A 26,049-nucleotide genomic window follows, 5' to 3' on the forward strand; every position below is an offset into this window, starting at 1 on the left:
CCGTGGACAGACATTCACAAATGAGTGCCGCTCAAAGATGCCAGTGACATTCAGGTTGCCATTGTGTCCGTCTCAGTTGAGACTCACCCCCAACACGTTCCATTAGAGGCCGCGATAAAACCTGCTATTGCTGGCAAACACTCGCCTTCATTAGATGGGAGTATAGTGATGAAGTTAATTACGTTCTGCTGCTTTTGAATTAAATACATTTAAAACAGTGGGGATGCAGATACTGACCATTTAAAAGACCTCAACTCAGCTGGAGTTGAACTTGAAAAAGTGTCCTTGACAAAGCCTTCAAAAAGAGAGTGCTGTGTGACTTTGGTTTTTATCTACTAATAAACACTCAGAAGCCCGACCGACCGACGACACTGAGACTTCTACTGAACTGAGATGGATGAACTGAAACGCAACAACCCAACTATGCAAGGCACATAAACAGAGACTAACAGTGTGACTGTTTACTTACACAAATTCACAGGTTGGAGCGGATAATCTTTTTATGAAATGTAGCGTGATAAGCAGAGACCCATGAGTCTATAGCCTATATAAACTTTAATTGGTAATTGGTGCAGCTGAGTGTAGCAGCAGCATTGACCAAAGAACAGGAGCTCAGCAGTTTAGATGTAGGCTAATCGAGGTGTATGGAGAAAATGTGAATGCAATTACCTATCGTAAGTCAAAAGCCATAATGACTTCAACATTATGTTAATGTACAAGACAAGAATTTTTACATCTCTTAAACATACAATATTATCCTCTAATAGACTTCAGGTTGCATAATAACCTCCAAAGCCTCCAAAATCAGGAACAACCTTCAGAGAGAATACAATGTCACAAAGCCCATAACACTTATATAATGCATATATTCTACCACTAGATAAGTGAGCATAATGCAGCACGTGGCTAATAACCAAAAGAAAATTAGCTCAGCAACTATAAGAACTTGCAGTACCTTAATTCACAATTAATACCATTATAAATATTGCACATAGCTAGACAGCAGCTAAAAACTCAAGACAAAAAACCAGCAGCCAGTATACACCATGACATTGCAAGCAAAACAGTAAGCAGGAGCGTTGGCAAAAATCAATGACAGAAGCTCTTTCCAAGTGGCAACCAAAAACATGTGTTTAATGACAGAGGATACAGAAACAGTGTAATGAATAGCATTACTAGCGACTTTCATTTAAACAGTAACACCGACTCCAGCTATCGTGTTTGCTTAATTGAACTGCGCCATCGTTAATGTGATTCTGCACACCTGTGCTTTTCCTGCAACAACAAATGCTCTAAAAATGGCCAAAAACAAATAATGTACCATCCTGTATTTAACGGTCAGTGTCTCAAAAGAAAGAAAGTCAGCAAGACAACTTTCCTCTATTATACCAGAAGGCGTTAAAGTTCCGCGATAATCACATTTACACTGTGAAGAACATTGAAGTATCTGGCTGCGAGCAGCTCTAGCTAGCTGACAACAGCCTATACACACCAGCACCACAGAGCCAAGAATAGACATATTAGCACAAGCAGCAAGTACTTAGCTTGTTGAAGTGAGGCAGTGGTCATCCGGCATTTCAAAAGAGAATACAGCTGTGGTCACGCATCCCAAAATGTCTGCTTCCTTAGTGCATTTGTGGCCTAACGTTACAGGTGATGCAACAACTTTAGCAGCTGCTGAGCAGGTAGCAAAAAACTAATATTTCCTGCACTATGCTGTCCAACATAGCTGGCCAGTCAAGAATGCAAATAGTAGCAGAAGGTTTTAGTAGTTTCTGCAGTTTGTAGCCTTCTTGTTCGATTGAGAAGAGAGGCTTAAATACACCGCCAGATTAGGAAGGGTGTGTTAGATATAAACCGCATTTATCCACACAGGGGTTTGTGTCTTTTCAATATAGGGCAAACTCAACACCAGCATTGTAAATGTTCTTTGCTCATCTGCTGGCATGTTTTCCAAAGGCTACTACCAGGTTAACTTGGGAAGCCATCTCTATTGAAAGATTAGTTCTTGGGATAACGAGATGTTTATTTATTCTAGAGCAAAACTGCATGTGTAACAGACTCAAGCAAAAGAAAGTAAAGAAGATGGGGTGGTTTTAAGTTTGCCCACATCAAAACTGATTTGATATCTATATAAACATCAGGACCAATTTGCACCGAAGCAGTAGGCTGTGGATTAGTCTTTAAAACCTCTAAAGAAAACATAAGTGAATTATTGAATGTGTGTGAATGCTATGGGCAGGCAGAATGATAAGGATTGATGCAAAACATATTTAGCCCCATCAACAGCCAAGCAATGAGAGAAGTGACTAGGTCACGTTCATATGCTTCCCAAGGAGGAGGTAAACAAATTATCCTGTTATGTGCCGTCTCTGACGGTGTATATTAGGGCCGGAGAACCCAGTGGGAAATTACAGAGTAATGATTAGAGATTCAGAGCCTGGCAGTGTGTATGTGTATCTGCTGTCTGAGAGCGAGCACTTCCCCTTAACCAGGCTGTGCCCAAGAAGAGCTCTTGTCTATTTCAGACGCAAAGCAGTCAGTGAAATAATGGGATCGCAGATTTGCAGTAGTCTCTCATTTGGACAGAAAATAAATTCCTAAACATTGATTTTTGACAGTTGAGAAATAATTCAATGGTAGCATTAAAGATTACTCACAACCCCTCAATAATTTACATAACTGTCTCACTAGCAGCACACTGAAGGCTTTACATGTTGGGGGGGGGGGGGGGGGTATTAAGATGTTGGCCAACTGCCTCAAGAATGAACAAAGTCATTCAAAATACTGACTTTTTAGTCTCATCTCCAGAAGGACAATCTCATCTTGCAGTTTATATTAAAATACCCACATATCAATATCATCCTGGCTTCAACCTCAACGCTACGAGGTGAGACATGTATTCATTCAAGGCCAAATCTCCATCCCTCATACTGGAGCAGACAAGAGGACTGATTGCACTATATTGTCCCTGTAATTTTCTAAACTGGATGGGGTCACTCAGTCAAGACAGGGAGCAAACCGTCTTTGGCTGCAACTCTCGAGATGTGAATCAGACTCTGGTTATTTCCCAGAGATGCAGCATTATAAAACTATTCAAAATATAAAGCAGTTCTCATACAACAAACAAGTCTGGTCCTGGATTGAGACAATGTTGACTGGCAGTGATAAACCCAATGAGCAATTGTGCGAAGGAGGAAACCTTGACCTCAGATTGACTAAGAGTGTAGAGGTCGATAAGAGTGGAATACAGATTTGTGTAGAGTCCAAGACACTGAGGAAGAGGCTAGAAGTAAAACATGTTTTAAAGGAGCCTGTGCCAAAGATAACAGAGAAGAGAGTAGAGAGAAAGAAAGCCTGACGGAGATGCTAGGAAGACAACATAGACAAATCAGACTCCCCAAATTAAAAGTTTATCTGCATTCTAAGTGTTAAACACAACTCCAGAGCAGCATTGGATTGACCTTCCTTTTATTTTAACAAAATTAAATAAATTTAACAAAACAACATTTTATTAATATAAAATATTTATTTATGTAATATATTTTATTTGGCAACAGCTTGACATACATATATCATTCAAGTAAACATGACGGAGATAATTTGATTCGACTTTTAATATAAAATATAAAAAAAAAGAAATGTTACAATGCCCATGAAACAAACGAAACCGGTACAAACATGTTTTTAATCCTCTATGTTGAACTAATTATTTAAAACATCCCACATTAAACTGACAACCTCTTAGTCAAAAATAATAACGGGGGCTAATGGTTAAAGAAGAAAAACAATACAAGAAAGAAATTCAAGGGCTTTAAAGATAAAAGTGCTAAAGCCATGCATTATTAAAATGACAAAAACTTCTCCAAAAACAAATCAATACGGAAACTTCAAAATAGGTCATAGTTTTCCACTGTCATTTACCAGTGAAGCTGTCCTTTGCGTTGTCTGGTTGGGATGCACTTTTGCTCCCTGTGAGTGAGAGTTTTCAAGCTGGGCTGTTCATTACTGCCTGTTCAGTCCTTGATCAGACATTTGACAAGTGCTTAATCAGGAAAGCGGCCTCAGAGGAGCAACTGAAAGTTAATTTCCACACTTCTGCATGCGGAGATGAATTTGAAGCTTGTGCAGACGGGGTAGCTGCCTTAGTCACGCTTTCAGGGTGACCCCTGCCCCTCACATTTGCCAAGATTACATCCAGACTGACAGCACCGTGCTCGTCTTCATCATGCACCAGCACGCAGCGCACGTCTGAGCGCTGACGGAGAGTTAAGTCATTGAATTGGGGACGGCGGGGCACTATCGTTACAGTGCGTAGAGTCGGGTAAAAGACAGCATCCTCCTGCACGAGGCCAAGGTGGGTGTCAGTGAGTAAAAGCTGGGCCAGAGGTTCAGTGAGGGTACTGGGACTGATGCTCACCCCTACACCTGTGTAGAGTAGTATCTGCACGTCTCCCAGAGTTACGGTCTCATCATCCATATTACAATAAAGAAAGTAAACCAGATCAGCAAGACTTTTCTGAAACTGGCAGCAAACCTTTAAACCAGCATCCAGCAGCAGGTCAGGTACACAGGCCTGCCAGTCTAAAGACAACTTCATCAAGTCTCCATGGAGCAGTGGGTGCCGAGAGACCCTGTTGTCCCTAGGGCAGATGACACCAAGTATGGCCGAGCACAGCTTTTTGGTAAGCTGCTGGCTGTGGGTGTAGACTCCCAGGATGCTCTCCTCTGTAGTGCCCATCAAACGCAGACTGTGGCCTGCTAAGCCTATCTGCACCTCTTTCAGCTGCAACAAGGGGAGGTGATGGAACAAAACCAGGCGCCCAGAGTCGGAGGTCATGGTGAAGAGGCCAGTCTCTGCTAGGATCAGGAGGGCAGGACGGGGCTCAGGTTGGCTGCATTTAGCAACATTCAGCCAATAGAGAGCTAAAATCTTCTGAGAGGTGCGCAGTGAGGTGGAGATGACCGTTTGACAAAACATGTTGACATTGTTTTTGTTGTGCACAGTCCTTGAGTTCTCCAATGCCTGATCTTTGTCTTCAGGTGCATGGGTAACCTCTGGCTGACTGATATGCTTTACTGGTAACAGCCCTGTAATCAGTGTGTATCCTTGTTTTACATCAATTTCAGACATGTCTTGCTCTTCTGGTAACTGCAGATCCTCAATACTCTTATTCCTTGTCAAGATATCTTCTGGAATCAGCGGAATGTCGTTTTGCAATTCTTCTGCATTGTCAAAGGTTTGTGCGGTGTCAGGATTAATGCAGCCCTGAATCATCTGAAATGCCTCCTCAGGCTGAAGGTGTTGAGTAATATCCATCTGGATGTGTTGTATGAGAGGAAGAGCTTTCACCAGGGAAAAAATGTGACTATCCCTTACCAGAGAGAAGACCTTGCTGTCCTTCACTGCAGACAGAACATTACTCTCCCTGACTAGAGAGACAACATGACTTGACCAGCGGGCCCCAACATGCTGAAGTCCCTTTTCCCTGACTTGCTGCAATACTGTGGGGGAGCTCCAAAGGAGACGCCCTGCATCCTGAGCAAACAAAGAAACTCTGTAGACAAAAGATCCCAGCCCTGAGCGTTGAACTATGGCTGCTGCAGTCTCTGTCTCACACACTGCCAGGATCTCCTCCAAACCCCCAGATTCATCCATCTCTCCACAGCCAAACTGGCCCTCGAAGGTAGTTTCCTCAGGTGGACAGCAGGCTGCCCGACTGCTGAGAGGCTTTATGTCGAGCTGCAGATGAGCGCTGGTCTGTGGGAGGACAGACATCGAGATAGTTCCTCTGCTGCTCTGCAGGTGGGACATGCTGCTTAATGAGCTCCCACCAGAGTCAGGTCTCTCCTTGTAGCAGTCAGCCACGACGCCTTTGATCTTGTTAGCATTCCCCTCTGGCTTCGTGCCACATCCATCACCCGGACCCAGGACACTTGTCTGCTGGAGGCTGGCATCCCCTGACCAAACCTCATCGCTCTTAGAACTTGCAACTCCAGCCCCGCTCTGAGCTTTCCTCCGTGGCCACTCAGACATGAGCCCCGGCCCTGATTTATGACACGAGTCCCTCTCCTGCTCGTGGCCATCCCTGGTGCTTATCCCACCCTGTAGTGAGTCTCCATCCAAGTCAAAACTAATGTGATGGACAGGATATATTTCAGGTATGACCTAGTTTATATTTTGTAAGTGGGTGAGAAAAGGAGAAACAATGAGGAAATAAAACATTTATACAGAGTAATTCCAAAATACTGTTTAGTTTAAGCAATTTCCTTAAAAATAAGTACTGCCATTGCCAAGAAGGAACAGAAATAACAATTTGCAAAATGCATCTTTATTTATGTATTCAATTATATTTGAATACATAAATACATGCATATGAAAATTGAGTGAAGAATAACAAGGTACATGTATAAACAAATACTTCAAAAGTGCTCTCATTGCAATACGCTTTCATAAAATGAGTGTCATTTAAACCCTATTAAACTTTCCTGTAGGGGTTTCAAAGAAAATATGTGCATAATAAACAAACACAACAAGCCAAGGGAAAAGGTATTTCACGCCTCGTGAAAATCGGTATTGGGCTTGGCTGAAGAGGGGGTAACGTTGGTATTGACATTTGCTTTGTTTTGCAAAGACAAAAAGGGACTAGTACTTGAGGAGCACAGTGGCAGAAAGATTTAATTCAATAATAATAATAAGCTTTATTTGTATGTCAACTTTCATACAAGAGTTGCAGCCCAAAGTGCTTTACAGCAAAAACAATGCAGAAACTACCAATGGCTAATTGATTATATCCTTATTTCCATTATATTTAATCAAGCGTGTAATATGTTGTAACTATAGAACAAAAATAAAATGTGAATACATACGGTAACCATGAGCTTCTCTATTGTGGAAGAGGCAAGACAGCTGCTTGGCACTGTGGACTCGGCTGTCTCTGCAGACTGCTCATCCATCTGGCTGAAAAATGACAGAATATGAACATGTATTATTTCATTCTCGTCGCTTCACCATCAGAAAACAAAAGTTGCGTCTTGATATGACGAGGTGTGTGCACAACACAACTGTCTTTATATGCGTATACATGCTAACAGACTCTTCGTTTTCAAAAGCAAATGTAATTATTTGTTGTGGTGTGACACTGGAGACTTCAAACAGTTTGCAGACTGCAATAACTCCCAGACCCCCCCCCCCACAAAAAACATCCATTAGATTTGAAAAGCAAACAGCCCAAATGGCTGGATGAGATTAGAGCCACTCTACTAGCTGTGAAATTAAATAGATTCTGTGCATGTTGATTTGAGGCTTTACATACAATACTCAGCACTCTAGAGGGGGGAGCAGAAACCAAATATACAGCTCAGAATGATTTTTGACAGTAAACAGAGGCTTTGGCTTAGCTCTGTGTGTTGCAGCAGGGAAGCAGGAGCGCTAAAACATTGACAATATCAACAAGAGGGATCACAGGGCAGGTCCTCGTGACGATTAACGGCTTTTTTGCAGATCCTGAGGATCAGTACAGAGGATGTCCTGCACTCAGGGAAGTTTGTCTACTCGCATGAACAAATGGATGAACACTGATCTGGGATTTCCAGTCTAAGAAGCAGGCCACATTTTCTTGAAACCATTTTGTCCTGTCACACACACTTTGCTCACATGCAGTTGTTCAGTGTTCTTGCTGTGGAATGACAGCGAACAAAACTGGTACACAAACAACGGATTCATTAACCTCAACACAGAGAGAGCACAGTTCACCTCCCACTAACTTACCCATTGCCTGTTTCTTCCTTCTCTGCCCCCGTTGTCTTCTTTTCTGCTCGCTGTTGATGGGGAGCCCTACTGTTTTCCTTTGAAAGTCTTTTGATGTCCTGGTTGCGTCTGTTCAGATTTTCTTGGACCTGCTGCCATTCCACCTCCTGCTGGTTGAGCTTCTTTTCTATCCTCCTAGATATCACATCACACATGCACACCCACACAGATTATATGGAAAGTCCTACATGCAACACATCTCATACCATTTTCAAACATTTGCAGGTCATTTTGTGGCTGTTTTATAAAACTCCAACCCAGATATTTGAAAGAGACACCTGTGAGTTTGGCTAAAAAGAAGAGCTTAAAGTGAAACAAAAATGAAAAAAACAGCCTACAGAGCTAGCTGCACTAAGGCTAGTGTCAGGAGGTGCGGCACAGGAGCTCCTATAGTGATGGATGTTAACCAGTGTAAACACAATTTCAGAAGATTCAACTCCTAATAACAGCCTGTCGGTGGTCAGGAGGCGGCAAATAGTAAAGTTGCCTCTTGGACTTCTGGGCAGAGGTGGAAGATACTGAGAGGGTTGTCAGATGAGGCACTTTCAGAGCTGAGATGGCCATTAAAAGCTGCATGGGTCAAACACCAGCTAGTCCGCTCCATCACAGGAAGTCCAGACTTTGCTGGGTTTGAAAGAGCAGTATTACAACTTTGCTTTAACATACGGTCTCTTTTATAGACGAGTGCTTAATCAGGAAAGCGGCCTCATCTCTTTTATGAACACAATGGGCCAACTTTTACTACGCACGGTCATGAATTCATGCACAGTACACAAGCATGGGACCTTGCCATAACAGACAAACATTGCCCTTTCTTATGCTTCCTTGCCTCTCCTAGGAGTATCCATCTTATGTTTCCAATCTAAAAGCTCAATTGGTTTTCTACACCTCATGCTTAGAGGCAAGGCTGGCTGAGTAAATCTGCATTCAGCTGACGTAAATGCACCTTGACATCACAAAAATAAACATCAGTGAATCAAAGATCTGGATAAATGCACAAATGTGAAGTAAACCCATGCTGTAAGGAGCAGGTTGGACTTTTTGTTAATGCCGTCCGAACTCTCAAGTGAGAGTCTGTGATCCAACTGATTTAGCCGATAATGGGCAGGTTGCTTTTGTTGTAAAAAGGAGCACCCCCTCAAGCAATCGCAAGTCAGTTCGATGATATCCTGTGTCAGTTCCAGAGCTCAACAGATATTCACAGCCACCATTTGCTCTTTATCACCAAGGCTTATTTCCAAGATAATTGGGAAAACTTAGAGATCAATTCTGTCCTTGCTGCAAAGGACTATGCTACATGAACAACAAGCAGAACAAGGATGGAATACATATCCAAGCAGCGAGAGAAGGAAAATACATTTACTCACAGCCAAACAGATTATGACTCATCCTTGGTGGAAGGTTCAAATATTATAAATAATATTTTATGGTGCATGTTCAAAAGGAAAACGTGCATATTTTGCAATGTGCTACACTGCCATATTTGCGCATTTCTACAACGTAAAAAAACAGTCATCAGTCCTGCTGCTGATCTGCCTTTAACACCTACGGACTTCAATCAAGCTATCCAAGTCTCCCGTCTACCAGACGCCCACTGTGATACCACTTTCACACACAAACCAAGTGTTTCTGACACAGAGAGATGAATACAGTAGCCTCTGTGGTCGATTAATAGCAGCCTTGAAGTAATCCTCTACACACACACACATTTTCACACGCACATGTTTTCACACTTTCACATACAAATAGTGTCAGACCAGTGGATCGGGAAAACGGTTGCAGGTGTCGGACTGAAAGCAGTATGAATCACCTGAGCGGAAGTGCTGTTTTTAGGGGATACTGCACTGTGAGGGAAATTACATGTCAGACAACTCCACATGCTGTAAAACATCAGGGAGGGTTATCAGATCATGAGACTGGGGGTGTCTCAAATTGCTCACTTTCTTCAGTAGGTGGTGAATCACTAGAGAGTGAATTGGATTTTGGGCACTAATTCAATGAACACTAAGACACTGACAGATCAATGACCTGTCACACAGTTCCAAGGCAGTGGCAGGGTATAACGATCAGTCACATTAACACGGTCTCTCTCAGAGCTTGGTAGGCTGTATTGTAATAAAATAAATAGTGAGGAGCTAGCACTGACAAAATAATTACTGTTACCGTTTGTTAAAGCCACTGTGCATGGGATCTTTATGCAATTATAGCAGTCTAATGTAAGTTTACACTAAAAACTGAATTTAATACACTATACTGCTCATTTTCATCTACTAATAATTATTAAAATATGACAAGATATAAGGATTACATACAAGGAGCCACACTGACTGTACAAAGAAGGAGCACTATTGTAAAACAGCCCAATATAAAACATGGACCTATAAACTTTACCTTCAGCCAATTTGGAAAAGCAACAAATATTAAAAATGTGCCTTTTGAGACCAAAGTTTATGAAAGCAGTGTTGCGTTTTTGTATGATGTCACTTCTGATCAGTACTTTCGTCGTCTTTTTAACTGTGCATTTTGGAAATTTGGGGGAGCTGAACTTCAAGTGCACTGCAGTGATTTTGGAAATGGGACACAGGGCAGTTCACTACCTACAGAAGTAGAGGCTGTTTGGGACACGCCTACGGGCTGTAGGAGACTTGCCTTCTGTGATTTCCACTGACTCAGCATGATGCGCTTCAGAATGGCTTTTCTGCATGTTCCCACCTCTCCTCAAAGAAATGCTGCCGTGATTTATGGCTTTGATTTGGTCTATGTGCCTGATGAATGCTGCTCAATAAGCAGGCACTGTGTGCAGATTGAGGTGGACTGGGTTCAGTTATGCTTGGGTCACAGTGTTGAGAGCTATTACACATGTCTGCATATGTCTCACCCTTGGTTTTGCAGCTTCACCTTGGACAGATTCTCAGTAGAGTTGGACATGTCAGTCAAGGTCAGGTTGAAGGCAGACGGCAGCCCGCTCTGCAGACAACAGAATGAGACAGCACTGTAAATGTAAATCTGTCGGAGTGTGAGAAATGAGTGACGGCTGCCTGCGGTAGAGTCGCAGTTATGCAATGGTTTAATTTTAGTATAGGCCGTTTGTCATCAGTATTCATGACACCTGCTTTTCACAAAACATAAGGAGGGTAGATTGAAGAAATTTTACAACATTTGGAGGAATGTCAAAATCTAATATCTGGTAAATTAAAGCCCTTCTAAATGAGGGTAATCAGCATGAAACTATCACATATTCCTAAATGAAAAGGGTTGTGCATTTTGAGAGAGCAGATGTAGTGTAGGTCCACTCTTATGGTTCTATGTACTTTTTTACAGTTTATCTTTAGCACTTATCCGTTACAATTTTCCGTCACTATTGATATATACAGTTTTAAAACCAAAGTTACACACTGCATTCTCTGTGTGGTAGCATATTTTAAGACTGAGGCAATGTGGAACTCTTGAGACCATCTCAATGGAATCGATGTTAAAAATGAATGACAAAGTCTCTTGTAACCACAGCGGGTCCTGAATGTCTGTGCTTCACTTTGCTGTAATGGTGTGCAATTTTCAATAATGCAGAGGAAGCTGTCAAAAAACATATAAAATGGTGTGTGAATCCATTTTACAACATAAAATGGTATAAAGCAAGAGGAAATGCTTATCCCCATCTCTCTGTAGATATCAAGGATAGGAAGGGAAAAGGAAATGCATGTAAAAAATGATTTGTAATATATTGTCTGAAATGATTCTGGTTTGGGGCTAAACTATCACCAGCAGCACACAGTGGTACTTTTGACACCCATAAACTTTTTACTTAAATTTGAACAATTTCAGCCATTGTTTATTTAATTCTAAGTGAAGTAGAATGAGTAGGATTTTCCCAAAAAACTATGTATACTCCTACAAAAATAATTCTGAATCATCACTTATGACCCACTAGAAGTGTTTTGCTGTGTCTGTATCTGCAGACACTGCTTTCTGCCTGGATTTGTATTATTTTCCTGAGTTAGGGACATTTCTGGGCATATAAAAATGTAGTGATCAGATGCCAAATCGTAAAACATGGCAGATACAATACTGAAAAACCCCACAAAAGGAGGTGAAACGGCAAACGGACAACGCTTGTTTAAAAATAAGTGCATGTCTGTGGTTGGCTTACTGACCCTAACTACGGTAACAGGGCATGCAGCACTTCTGGTGTCGTGGAACTGGAGAGGAAGGGCTTACTTTGAATGTTTACAAACCGCAACCAGAGAATCCTACTCATTCTGCCCGGCACATGAACACTTACAGGTTTTTATTCAAACACCCACTTACGCAACCTAATTTAAGAATACTCAAATATTAACAATTTATTGGAGAGGAACACTGGTTGCGGTTTCGTCAGAATAAAGGGTGTATTCGCACAACGCTTCTTTAAAAAGCACATGAAAGTGAATAAAAGCCAAGAGGGAGCTGTTCCAAGCTGAACAAAAAGCAGCCAGTTTTGAAAGCCGCTTCACCTGTTCTCTTTCAGGAGCAGCAGAGAGCGTCTTTAAGCTTCTCTGGAGCCTTTTCATGAGCCAATTAATCAGTAAAAAGAACAAGAGTTTCCTGATAAACAGGCAAAAACAAGCAGTAACAGCTGATCAGAAAGGACCTGCATGATCACACGCTGGTGGTGGTGTTATGCAGTTTCCGATGTGGAGTGAAGTGTGAATTAAGTTCAACATGAGCGATGTTTGCTGAGGGAAGCAGATATTACAGATGGTAGTTATGGAAACAAAGTGCATGATGATGAAATGCAGTTATGGGAGCATCTTTTCTGAAAGAGCCTCCCTCAGCTTTACACAACAGCAGAATAGTACAAGAACACAACAGGAACGTCTGTACCTGACGTTTCTCTCTAAGCTGGGCAGCTTCAGTCGGGTGGTTAAACCGGAGTATGGTTCCTCTTCCTAGCTGTGTGACGGCACCTAGAGGTGACCGAAGAGGTAAGGCATGAAAAAGTGTCAAATCACCAACTCACTTACCAGCTGAAACTTTATATTTGCTGCACTAAGTACTGAATTACACTATACAGCGTGAGAAAGGCTGGTAAAACAGATGCAATTGACAGTAATGGTGCTGAAGGTCTGCCAGGTATCCTTTGGAGGTCTGGCACAGCATCTATAATGCATAAAAAAGGCGAGGAGCAATAGACTTTGGCCATGGGAATCACTCCGTAGTGAACATAGGGAAAAGTTGATAAATGGCACAAAAAGTTCTCCCAACATTTTCCTCTGTTGAGGTAAAGTGAATGAATTGCCATGAAGAACACAATCATCGATGTGATTGGCAGTGACCTCGACCAGGGGGATGATTTACCAGAGAAAATGGTCCATGGGAGCTTGAGAAGTCTTGTAAAGCTATAGAATCAAAGTGATATTAGGGTTTATAAATCAGACTCTCACTCATAAGGCCACATCCACAGATTTTCTAGAGGTCTCCTCTTCATTCCTCCTCCTCTCAGCACAGCAAATACTAATCTTGCTACTACTAATGACTTCTGACGAGTGACAAAGCACCTGAGAGGGCAGCCTGTGATGGATTCCAGCTGGTGTTGGACTGAAAATTACTATCATTTGTTCAAGAAAATAGCTTCAGATGCAACCGTTTCTGAGGGGGATATGGGATAAATTGAAATGGTTATAAGACTTGCGTAGCCAGACCCTGCGCCGCCTGGTTCTGTGTGCAGTTATTATCTCTGGAAAGTAAAGCAGTGTGGATGAGGCGGTAGTAAGCGGGGAAAGCTCCCAGCCCCGGAAAGCAAAGTCTGCTCAGGGGGCAAGAGTTTTTTTGCTCTGCTCGGCTCCGTCCTTTGAAAGGTTAATGCTCTGGCCCACTTCAAACCTGTCGGGCCTATCAACTCCATCTGCCAATTAAATCGAGGGCCTGGGGCTTTGTCAGGGGTCCCTCGCCCTTCAAAATGTTTAGTAAGAGAAATGGCATCTGCCCCGTGGAGAGCTGTTTTCACAATCCGCTCATGCCCCGAGTGCGCTGCCGTGGGGGTGCCAGGGACATAAAAGTGGATTTCATTTGCAGATGTGATGCAGTGATCTCATATAACTGCATTCAAAATGGATGAGCATGTTATTGCCTCCCACTAGCCAAATAATTGGGAATCAGAGAGAAATCATTATTACAGACATGCCCCCCCCCCTCCCTCAATGTTCATTAAACAATATCAGGAGCATATTAATCTTTGCAGAAATGCTTACCCTGAGTCAGCTGGCAGGGATCAGTTACCACAGTGCCATTGACTGAACACAGTGCACCATCCTGAGGGATCAGCGTCACAGTCCCAGCACTGTTCTCAAGCACACAATGTTCACTGAGGAGCCCAGGCCCATGAAGCACTACAATACAATTAAAAATGAAAGCAAAGAAATGCTGCTCATTTCCAGTCCAATTCATAACACAGCGGCTGGGAATATAGTGCAGTAACCTTGACTCACCAATATCCTGACTGCATGATGCTTCATCACTCCCGATCAGAGTTCTGCCCTCCTACAGTGAAGATTAAAAAGGTCATGACACAATATGCAATCTATCGTTTGGCAATTAACAAAAGCACTGGACCCTGGTAATGATTTGAGACAAATATAGAGACATTTGTGAATTATATAAAGTTCAAACTAGCTTTTCACTTTTAAATAATACAGGACAACTGCAGGGCTGAACATGTCTTCATCGATGCCGATCAGATGAGGTAAATGGCAGTCCAGGATCACTCCACTCCCCTGCTTCCTCAGAGCCACAGTCTCCTCCTATAGTGAATATACCATGAGGGGGGGAAAACTCATTCAATAGCCTGTAGCTGGAATGGCACACAATATAAAATAAAAAAGCTGACAGACATTTAATGGCAACCAGCAGAAAACTGAATTCTTTATGACTGCTCTTCCTTGCCTGAAGGCCAAGCAGAATAGCAGCGTTCCAACCATGTGCCGCCATGAAGCGGTACAGTGGCTAACGGCAAGAGAGACACCATAAATCATTCAGATTATCGTGGCGAGAGTCAAACTGTACATTGTGTTCAGCGAGCGAAACAGACGCAGTGCCGCCGTCCACACACACATACACACATGATGGGTTGTATAACACGCGCCATTGCCTTTATGGATACATAGCTATCAACACTGCATGAAAATACTTCCGAGCTTGTAAAGTATGTCAACTTTAGATAACGGCAACAAACTTCAGGTAGTTCTGTGTCATTTACAACCTGTCTGATAGGAGTATGGTATGGAAGGTCAAACTAAAGTGAATTCATGTGCCTTGTTGGCTCACGTGAAGTGGAAAGCATGTCATGGCCTAACCATTAAGCATTTATTTACCATAAATTGAGTATTATTTGTTGAGAAAAGTGAATAACTGTAGTAAAATTAGTCATAAAAACTATTTCATTGGGACATTGTCATTTACCCCCCATAAAACATGGCCTGCGTTTTACAGAAAACACCAAATCTCAGAAGCAAATGATGAAAAACACTTAAATATCCATATTTCACATTTCACATTTCTAATATCCATATTACAAATAGCATTATAGTGACAAACAAGCAACATTAGTTGAATCAGAACTCAAACTTGACTGTCCGCATGAAAAATGCATTTCATTCTGCCTGTCCAGAAACCCCTGATAAATATGTATTTAATGGTGTTAAGGCACCTCTCTACAGAAATGCCATAAGGAGGTAGAGAAATTGATTTAATCCTTGAAAGCCATTTCTAAAAGCAAAGGACAGCTACACTTAAACCTCTGATCTGCTTCACTGCCTCCAACAATTGTTGCGGAGGAAATGTAAAAGCATGAGTCACAGCATGCTTGTCTGTCAAGGGGTGATATTCAACTTTGTATAAAAAGTAATTTAGTATTATTTAATTTCTAACTTGTGAGTGAAGCTTTAGAAAAGACTAAACAGAAAGACCTTGTTGAGTTAATTTGTCAATTATTCAACAAGAGATTAAATACACAGCCTTGGACGACCTACTGGGTTCAAACGACACTCTGAATTAAGCCATAAAGAGAAACCTAACTCTCGAGGCAAAGTGTTTAAGGCCACTAACCTTTTCCTCACAGGGCAATGGCTGTGGTTCAATAACCCAGAGTCTACCCAAGCACGAGTGGCCCTATCAGAAGTATTCTTCTGTTAAACTGGTGGACTAATGCCTCACATTGCCATGGATTATCATAAGTACCTCCCCACGAGGCAGAAAATATCACATATGGAGGATTCAGAGGCAACACTCTGCATGAACTAGTTCCCCTCTCTTTCAACCTCCTCCTACTCGCTTTCATATAGATTGGACCGTGAAGTGAGAGACGTGTCCACTACCAGCAACTCCTCACTCATTGGCAGTTGTGAAATGGGAGAAATGAGAGACATCGACCCCAGCCCCTGTACTTAATTAAAAGGGATTCTTCACAGACTTCATTAAAAGGTGAGGAGCAGCCTGGCAGATTAATGCACTTTCCTCAGACATCACAAGAGAAAGTTGCTCCTCACCACACCCAGTCAGTCAGCCTGTGTACGGGTGCTACGAGGACAAAAAAAAGAGGCTGCTTTCAGATTTAGGCAGCTGGTGAACATACTGTAATTAACTGTGGCCCAGACCAACAGCCAGGCTCGGGCAGCATTTAGGCTCCCATTAAAAGCAATCATCTGTGGTTGGGCAGAATTTTTAATGGAATTTTCTCAGCACTTTGACAGTTCAGGTTCCCACCTTGGTTAATATATGCATTTCAAAACACTGCCATACTAGGCCAACTTCTTTCGCGACTCGTCAAGTGAAGCAACTTGCCAACAAAACACATAAGCAGGTACTGAACCCAGGCCAAGAGAAAAACTTCTGCATTGAATCCCTCCGTTACATTAAAAAGGTTAATTTCCTTGGAAGAGCTGTTTTTATACTCCAGATTACTGCTCTTTATAAAAGCTCAAATGAAAGTGCAAGGCAATTACATGGCCAGCTTTCAAAATGGCATGAAGCCTTTTGTTTGTAATGATTGGTTATATTCAATGGTAACCAACATAAAATAATTGGCATTTTAAGTCATTTCCGTTTCTTACTCACTCCTTTGTTATTTGTGTGTGGATTTTAAAAAAGGCCCCAGTAGGAGATCCTAGTTGTTGGAGGCATGAATCGATAACACACGTGATTGCCATGCGTGTTTCAGACATGGCCAGATAATAACCTATTTTCATGAATTAACTTAAGAATGTCAATCTATTTTGGAGCAGACTTTTACTGGCATGTGAAGAATCAAAAGGAGAGCTGCTGATAAGAATATGTAAAAGGTCATGAAATGCAATAATGTGCCAAGTGCTGACAGTATGAGGTAAATTGACATTAAACAGAGCCGGGCTAAGAGCATTCAAGGCTCAACTTGTGCCTTTGTGCTGATTGCAGCATGTTTGGGAAATGCAAAAACCACTAGGATCAAAGAAACCTTGTTTCATTTTATCTTACTGAAATTAAGGTTCCTCCCAACACTGTGTTACAAGGGGACCTGAAAGGGTGGCTGGGGAGCAGAACTCCAATCCTGAAGTGGAGATAGTCACAAATCTGTGTGTGTGTGTGTGTGTACCCCTGAAGTAGAACAACATTTCACTTTACCCTCTTCCTGCCTTTTTTGTTCTCTCAATCGGTTTCCGTCTCTGTCTGGTAAGAGTCTGCTGTGGAATCCATCTCATATTAATTACTTTCTTTTCCCCAAATGCCCTGTAACCAATCTGGGAAGCTGACGATGAATAACTTTGCATTCTAAATCTGCTTTGAATACAGAATTCAAAATTCTGTTTACACCGCTCTTGGTCAACATGTCTCCTTCCGGCCCAAGCTGAAATTCTCTTCTAGCTCTCAGCAATGGCATCTAGTAAATTAAAACACAAAAATATATGAGACTTGAAGAGTTGGAGAAAACTGCTCTTAAATTTAATGTGTTAAATATAGAGAGTGTGAACTATGTACAACACCGTACAACACCACACACACACACACACACACACACACACACACACACACACACGGCCATTTGTTAGGAAAACTCTACTTTAAATACATTCCACAAATGTGATTAAGCTTTTGTTTGTAAAGTACGTGTGCTGAATTTTGAAGTGCCCAACTTCAAACTGGGGCTGGATGTGCTTCTCTGTACTGAACTGAACAAAGACACCACCTCTAACGTCTGTGCAGAATGCAAATGCACAGGAAGACAAATGTCAAATCCATAAAGTCATTCATCAAACACTTAGAGTTTCGGCAACAACAGCGGGCCTGCTGGTCACCAGTACAGTGGCCTTTTCCCCTAGGTGTCACGTTGCATCATGCATCATAACAGGTGCTTCTACATGAATGGGCACAGCCCTAAATAAGCCATATTTTTCTGCTCTGCCAGTAGAGATGGACGATGTTGCCTCTGAGCATAAAGCAATCACTGCTTGACCATGAAAACAGACTTACAACACTGCAACTTTAATTAATATGCCGGACAGTCTGAAACAAAAGTGTCATATGTCAATAATCAAGACCTCTTCATTAGGGAGCGGTGACAGCTGCTAATGAGTTCCAATACACTGTCATGGATAAAGGGCTGTCGAGCCACTAAATGTCACCCGTTAACCAAACCATACAGAATCAGGATGTTAAATATCCCCCACACATATATAGCCGACATTCATGCGTGTTACACAATGTCTTCTGTCTCTGGTATTCTGGTGCAGGATCATAGCGGCCGTTACAAGTTGGAAATTCACAAATCTTTCAACGGCCAGAACAACAGTTTAGAAACAAAATCTGCTAGAGAGAATGTACTGCTAAGCATGTACGATAGAGACAAGATTTCTCTGCATACTTTATGACTGGCACGCTTCACAGTTCAATGCATAATGCAACAGGCTACTTGGCTGAGTACAATGGAGTCCTAAACAGATGACATTTGGTGTTATTTGGGAGGTTGGGCACAAATTCAACACAGGAAAAAGTGCTTCGTGTAAACTCTGCAGTTGGCACGCAGCGTCATTTTTTGTTGCAGCTTGGATTCTTGTAAAGGATGCTGCCACCCTGTCCCAGCCTCAGAGAGACCATATTGGGTTGAAAGAGGAGGCGCGTCTGTTCAGTTTCTCTTTGTCAGACTCCCCAAACCCTGTCACGCACACTAACTTCACAATCATTACAAGAACTCAGTTTTTGGATGCCATTTAAACCCTAAATAGATGGAAAATTAAATTTAAATGTCAGGTTGACTCTACTCTCATTAGCCTTTCCACTCCATGAAGTGGCTGTGGTTTACAAGACTTGCAGTGACACCAGCTGGTAGATTGTCCTTACTGCAAGCAGCAACGTCTGTCAAAACTTCAGCTGGAAGCTTGCCGCTTTGATGATTGTTAAAATTAATAGAGAAAATCTTCACACTGTATGTACTCAATGACCTGTTTCACTTGCATATATCCTTCAGTACCAAGCATCAGATGGAATTATTTAATACAAATTTTGTTATGACATATTACTAAAATGAAAATGGAGACCTAGAAAACCAATAAAACAAGGCAACAAAATCATAAGCAACAAGTATTGCCTTTCTAAAAATCAACAAAGTGTCAAAGAATGTACCTGAAGGGTATCTGCCATTTTATTCTGAAATGTTTACCCAACCCAAAAACCTTCTACATGTCAAACTAAAAAGGGGTTTGCTGCAAGTCGTTGGCTGTCTTTATCGCAGTAGGAATAAAGCAAATCATCAAGCACTTCTGTCCAGTTAGTAGCTTGTTATCCTCTAGCTCAATTCCAAGAATCAAACGTAGAGTATCAGGCTTTTGTGAGTCAAACTAACCGCTGTTAAATTGGCCACAGGGTATTTGCGCGAAAGCTCACTTGGCCTCTTCATCGGTGGGTTGTAAGAATAGTTTATTTAAACAAATTGGTGAATCAAACTCTTATTGCTTCTGGATTGTGGAGCTGGCTGGATGATCTGGTGGGCGTAATCATACATGTAAGGCCCCGAGAAAAAGCCAGAAAGACATCAACTATATAAATATATAAAAAAAAGATTTAAACATGAATTTGTCATTTGTGTTTAGTCTTTGAATATGAAAACAAAAAATAATCACAACTTGTGCAGCCTTTGTGCAATGGTGCATGTCATGTGGAAAGCAATGTCTAACATTACTACATTTAATGACTCAATGACTTAAAATATATGAATTAATCATTGCTGTACCTGCAAAATACATCGAGTCTCGCCCCATTTGCTGGTCCACTCCTTGGTCAGTGCTAGGACCTGGGGGGAAAAGAGGTGTATTGATTACAGAGGAGAACATCAAACCTCCCCCACACTTTCCATTTGTCAGAGGATGACTCACCCTTGCCTCATTCTGATGCAGCTCCTCCTCTACCTTCAATGAGGAAGATGACTCCCCATGGGATACCTGGAGTAGTAGTGAAAAGACAGCCAAACCTACAATGTAACCTTTGAATAAAAGACTGTCAGCATACATATTGCAGTATCCTTGATGGACTTTTGTGAGAACTTGAACATATGCAGGACCTGATTGGCTTCTTCTAGCAGCCTTCTGAGCCTGGAAACCTCTGCCTGAAGCTCTCTGATCACCTTCACGCTGCCGTCTTCGTTCACCGTGGGAGAGTTCACTATGTTTTTAGCTCGGCTGGCGTAGCGCAACGTGCTTAGGGTCTCCATGTAGTTCACATCAGCAGGTGAGACGGCTGCCACGAGAGGCCACCAGGGAGGAAAGCACACAGGTTGATGAGCAGTGGTGAGATAAAACATGAAAAACAAAAAGACTATTATGTGGTTAACATTGTCTGTATCATTTGAGAATAGGCAAGAATATAAAGGGTGATGCACACTTTCTGGAAACAGCCTGAAATGTCTTGGTGTCAGCAGAGTTCACATACTTGCTATCATAGTAGTCACAGAGTTTCCACCCAGGCTGTCTTTCAGCAGCCATGTCAGCACAGAGTCCCTGTAAGGAATAAAGATCTTCTTTTTTGTTGACTGTCCTCCCACTCTGAGATCAGCTGAAAGGTCACAAATACACTGACTCAGAAACTGGACAGTTCCAGTAACATATGAATGTTTTATTCTAAAAAGGCCTATAGATCTATTTTAGAGGTGGGGGATTAGGGTTAAAAATTCTTAAAGTATGACTAGTATGCACAAATTCAACAGTGACTTTAATTCCATTTATAATTTTATCAAGTCAAATTTTCCATTCAGAAATTAGTTTGGAATAAAACCACCCTTGCACAGAATACAATCATTCTCCATCATTGATGTGATCGGCTCAATAGTAAAGATGTGATGGAGTGTCAGTCATGCTGTAACTGTCATTTACCCAGCGCTGAGATCACACTGCCCAGGGTGACCAGGGATCTGTTGATGTTGGCACCTTCCTTCAGCCTGGTGCCTGTGTTCCGCGTGGCTTCTGCTCTCTCGCTGCCTGCTAGGTCCACCAGGTGGATCTTACTCAACGTCTCACGTGGTAACTCCGCATCAAACCACGCCTGTGGCATGAAAAAAATAAAATAATAATTACTGAGCAATCTCAGTCTAGTTCAAAAGAGGCAACATCACAGAGGAATATTTATAGGCGGTATCACGACAAAAGTGCTTCTTAAGATGAAGTAAATGTAAAAGCCTTTGAAGATGGAAAAAAAAAAAAAGACCGTTGGAAATGATCATTACACAAAACGGATAAACAAGGCTAATTAGAGCTCTTGAGGGATGGCCTTTACCAACACCAAAAGTGTTGGCAGGGAAACTTAAAAAAAAAATGTTTAACTCAATTCAAACTGGCAACATTTGAGATGACAGCAAGGATATGTTTAAGCGCTGCAGCTCACCTGGGTGAACATGATGGTAAAGATAGCGTGGGAGCGGCTGCTGAGGTCATTCATGCCCGTGCTGGCTGTGGTGCGGTTGGTATTGCCAAGCATGATCAGGTCCTCCATGTCACTGTGGTTGTTTACCAAGTGCTTGGACAGATCTAGACACAAGTTGTAGTTTGCATTAGATTTTCTGCATAATATACAAGACGAGATTGACATGATGGCAAATAAAACCCCATCTTACTCTCTACATAGGGTCCATCCCTGGGGTGCTCCCTTACTCTCAAGCCTCCATATATTGGCGTAGTTCTCTTCTTAAGAAGGTCCTGCACACAATCATTATAGATCTCCAAATAGCTGGTGCCAAGACAGATAACACAAATGCAAAAATGTTATCCAAGGTTGCACACAAGGCCACAAAGGCAGAGATTAATGAAGGGTTTCAGTGTTGATATGTGAATGGCACAGCACCAAATGAGAACAAAACAAGTTGCCATTTTTCTTGTCTACTATGACAAGAGATGCACGGTAGCTTTAAAGACAAACTATTGTGCATGCATTTCTCTGCTTGCATTGGCAATGAATAAACAAACATTATGCAAACTACGTTTCGGCAGAGCACTTCAATCAATACTGGGTGTGTGCAAGAAGCAAAAGGACTATTCTGAGTGGCTGATTCAAAAACAATGCAAGGCATGGAGCAATTAGTCTTTATGAGAGCGTGACAGTGATGGAATGGCAGAGACCATATCCTGTGGATGTAGCCAGTCAGGGTGTTTTTCTGGCAAAGTGTTGAGAACTCTAACGGGTTACAATATTAGATAGCTTTAATGATTAGAGGCATAGCTGCCATTATTACAATAACACAGGAAGGATCATTAAGTTAGTTACATACTGTTGTGGGATTTAGCAGATACAAACTAAACAAGTGATGAGATAATATTTCTAAATGATACTTGATGTAATAAATGGTCTTTTGAGAGCTTTATTCTTGCAGACAGAGTGCAAGGGGACGGGTACACATAGAAGCAGCCATTGTTGGGTCAAACAAGGTTGAGGGTTAGAAACAGGAACTTGACCCATAGTTGAACTAATTCGACAACAGAAACTCGACCATTGATAAGATATGCCTGAGGCTTGAAACTATCACTTAAAAAATGTTTAATGGCTCAGTATTATTATACTGTCATGCACTTTCCCAAATATGTTGAGAATTTGGGGCCCTATGAAATATGGCAATGGTAACTAAAATCAACGTTGTTTGTATGAGGAATGTCAAACCATTTTTAATAATTACCATATCATGTCTACTTAAAACAAAACATTTAAATAACTTAAACTTAAATTTTTCATTTTGTCTGCAGGAAAAATGTGACGGTAATACTTCCATTTAATTGAGTCACTTTTTGGACCATGTATTTGCAAAGTGCTATTTCTCAAAAACTTCCCCACAGTCATTTTCAAGCTATTCAACATTTCTGAAGCAAGGCCTGGCAGAGCCAGTCAGATACAAACCAATTCTAGAGTTGAATTAAACCCAAATAATGTGCCAGCAGCACACATGATACCAAATGGCTAAATAATGGTTTCCCACTAGTTTGATGGTCTTAAAATCCTCAATTTTATCTCCCAACATAATCATTTCAGTAGAGCTGCGACACGTAATCATGAAACAGATATTGTGATGAGGCTAGATATCATCTGGGATTTTGATTATAGTAATAAAACCTCAGTGTTGTCTTCTTCTGGTTTAAAGGACTGCATTAGAGTTAGATCAAGTCATTTTCTGCAGTGAAATAAATAATGAACATCTTAACCTGTTAGCTAGTCCATCATATAAAATATTAAGACCATACCACTGAAGCAAATACAGGGAACAACAACTCATTAGCTGGAAAATTAATCATCTTTGTGATGCTTTGCCTATTCACTGTCAGCTGGAAGTAGAAACTTGTTTTCTCCCCGTGTGCACTCTTTCTGGGTGGCCACGATGCCTTTGGTGACACTCATGAAATTTACTGCAGTTCTGTTTAATTTTGTAAAATGAAAATAAGACATGTACTTGTTCCTGCAAAAAAATAAGGTTCTAGCCATTTTCACAATTGCATCATAGGGTATAAGAGACAAACGAGGCCTGACTGCAGTGTTGAAGTGACAATACTGACATCTCTATATCTGCCACATCAATACCTTTCCCCCCCCCCTTCACATTTGTCATATCAAGACAAATGTTTTCATTTTTAACTTGTTTACTCTCTCATGGCAACAAATGAACCCATTTGAAGTCTTGAAGCCACATGGATTCTTTGGGGGCAGTCAAGACATGCCTGACATACTATATACTTTTATAAAAACACACTGCACTACAATATAAGGAGCAAAATCGTCGTAGTGGCGCTAAAGAAAAGGCTTGCAGTAGTCTTGTAATTCTTACATTTAAAAAGACCTGTGGTTTCATATTTCATTTTTAATATGTTGATGATCAAAATAATAAACACTAGATTTAGATTCAGTGCCATGAACCAAATTTCTTTACTAATTCTATATGCAAAGTACTAAAAGATGTACTTACCCACACCCTGACGCTAATTTCCAATATTTTAAAATATTAAAAATTTGTAAAATACTGTCCTGAAATCTTTTTAAATATTTGAAAGTTTAATGATTGTATTACTTTAAGCATATATGATGATCCCTTACCTGACCTCTGTACAGAATGACACGGCATCACTCTTGCCTCTACGAGATATCTCGCAGAATAAGCCTTCACAGATCCGTGGGATTAAACCTTTATCTTCCTGGCACATTCAAAAGAAAAGAAAATGTCGCATTTAGAGCTCTTGTTACAAAATGGTAGTGTTACAGTGTTATTTTTGATTGACAATTTCATTTTGCTCCCATTGTGTTCTCTAAATTTGGGTGTCTATGCTATTCTGTGACCACAATTTAGCACATGCAAAGACTTCTGAACAACACAAACAACAGCTCATCTGATATAGAGTTACTGAAGCATAAAAGCAATTCCACTCTGAGCTGCATGCCCTCTTGTTTTAATTACAAAGTAACAGATAGTAAGCATTAAGAGCCATATATAATTATCTAGGATGTTGACAGCAGCTTTGCTGATGACCTTGCAAACGTCTCCTGGTAGACAAGCAGAAAGCTCACTGGTAATGTGAAATGTCCATTGCTGTGCAAGGTGAGGAGAGAAAAGCCGTGGGTTGCTGCCCTCATCACATTTTCTGATTAGTGGGGGAGAAACATGGAGATAAATGAAGAGACAGGGAGGGCCGTCTGATGAGGTTGCCATCAGTCAGTATCTAATGTGGTGAGGAGTCAGTGCCATGTGCCCATTGGGCTAGCACTGCTGGAGTATTCTGCAATGTAAGATCTACAGTGGTGTGAATGTTGAGACATCCTGGGTGTCCCTGAAGATTGAGGGGCCTTGCTTAAAAGGGCACGTTTGGGATTCAAGTTGGAAATGACCGATGAATGTTTGTAGGACAGCTACCTCACATGATAAATTAAAATGGCACCTTAACCTTAGTAGCAGTGCTGAGAAAGGTGAGAGAAGGCCTTACTGCGTGACCCATCATGGTGTAAGATTTTCCTGAGCCTGTTTGGCCATAGGAAAACAGGCAGGCATTGAAACCATCAAATGCAGCTTTCATGACATCAGACCCCAAGTCATGAAAAATCTGAAGCAGCAGAGAAAAGGTTAGTTAAATTATCAGGTCATTGTCCTACACCCCAATACAGAAATATATACAAATTGTTGAAACAGATAAGGTAGTTAACAGAATACAGATACCCTCTCCTGGGATATAAATGTGGGTCTTTCTGGGTCAGTTGAATCATATGAGAAGTCATAAGAAAAAGTCTTCTCTCTGTCCTTCAGCTCGTCTCCTCGAATAGATGGCTACAATTTCAAATGTACAGCCCAGTCTTATTAAAAAAACGTAATTAACTGCAGTATAACGTTAGCGTTTTATTTTATTTTGTGATAAAATACCTTGTGAATAGATGTAGAGTTCTCCTTCATGTGAATTATCACCTTCGACGATAACTGCTTTTCTCTGTAGAAAAGTGAACGTGAGTGGCATAAGAGTTCATTCAGGGAGAAAATAAAACCAGTCTTTCTACCTACCTTTTGTTCAATGGACGGACTCGGACCGCTACTCGCATTGAAGACATTATTAATCTAAATCCAACAGAACACATCAAACGGCCAATTCTCTCTGTCAGTGTTTCTCTTTCTTTGAAACTGAAGTCGGCCTTCCGCGTGAAGGCATCTGCGTGAACATCAACGCAGCCTATTCCACATCTAATTATCACACCTGGGGCCCGTACTTACACAATGCAGCCACTGGGGTATATTG

At 41.4% G+C, this 26,049-nt stretch overlaps 1 protein-coding gene across 4 annotated transcripts; it reads right to left on the bottom strand.

The window, feature by feature from the left end:
- Positions 1-3,514: 3,514 nt before the first annotated feature.
- kif16bb (kinesin family member 16Bb) lies at positions 3,515-26,040 on the bottom strand. 4 transcript variants are annotated; one of them, XM_029449115.1, is made up of 20 exons: positions 25,818-26,040; positions 25,683-25,746; positions 25,482-25,589; positions 25,213-25,368; positions 24,371-24,468; positions 21,915-22,027; positions 21,686-21,828; positions 21,178-21,346; positions 20,738-20,860; positions 20,370-20,623; positions 20,185-20,250; positions 20,043-20,102; positions 14,467-14,586; positions 14,275-14,326; positions 14,038-14,175; positions 12,671-12,753; positions 10,689-10,777; positions 7,772-7,945; positions 6,871-6,961; positions 3,515-6,169 (listed from the first exon to the last, which is right to left on the bottom strand). In XM_029449115.1, exons 1-20 carry the CDS (start codon positions 25,889-25,891, stop codon positions 4,028-4,030), a joined length of 4,317 nt encoding a protein of 1,438 aa, XP_029304975.1. In that variant the 5' UTR covers positions 25,892-26,040; the 3' UTR covers positions 3,515-4,027. The 4 variants fall into 4 exon arrangements, with proteins under 4 accessions (XP_029304975.1, XP_029304976.1, XP_029304978.1 ...); XM_029449116.1 differs by having other exon boundaries at positions 25,252-25,368; positions 25,818-26,038; XM_029449118.1 differs by having other exon boundaries at positions 20,370-20,545; positions 25,252-25,368; positions 25,818-26,034.
- Positions 26,041-26,049: the final 9 nt, after the last annotated feature.

This window comes from Cottoperca gobio, chromosome 15, assembly GCF_900634415.1.
Source record: "Cottoperca gobio chromosome 15, fCotGob3.1, whole genome shotgun sequence".
NCBI lineage: Eukaryota > Metazoa > Chordata > Actinopteri > Perciformes > Bovichtidae > Cottoperca > Cottoperca gobio.

Excerpts from the sequence above, each read along its gene's own strand:
- kif16bb (XM_029449115.1), bottom strand. The coding sequence starts at position 25,891 with ATGTGTTCTGTTGGATTTAGATTAATAATGTCTTCAATGCGAGTAGCG. Across the intron at positions 25,747-25,817 it reads GTCCGTCCATTGAACAAAAG|AGAAAAGCAGTTATCGTCGA; the intron begins GTAGGTAGAAAG and ends ACTTTTCTACAG. Across the intron at positions 20,861-21,177 it reads CAGTGTGATCTCAGCGCTGG|CTGATCTCAGAGTGGGAGGA; the intron begins GTAAATGACAGT and ends GTGACCTTTCAG.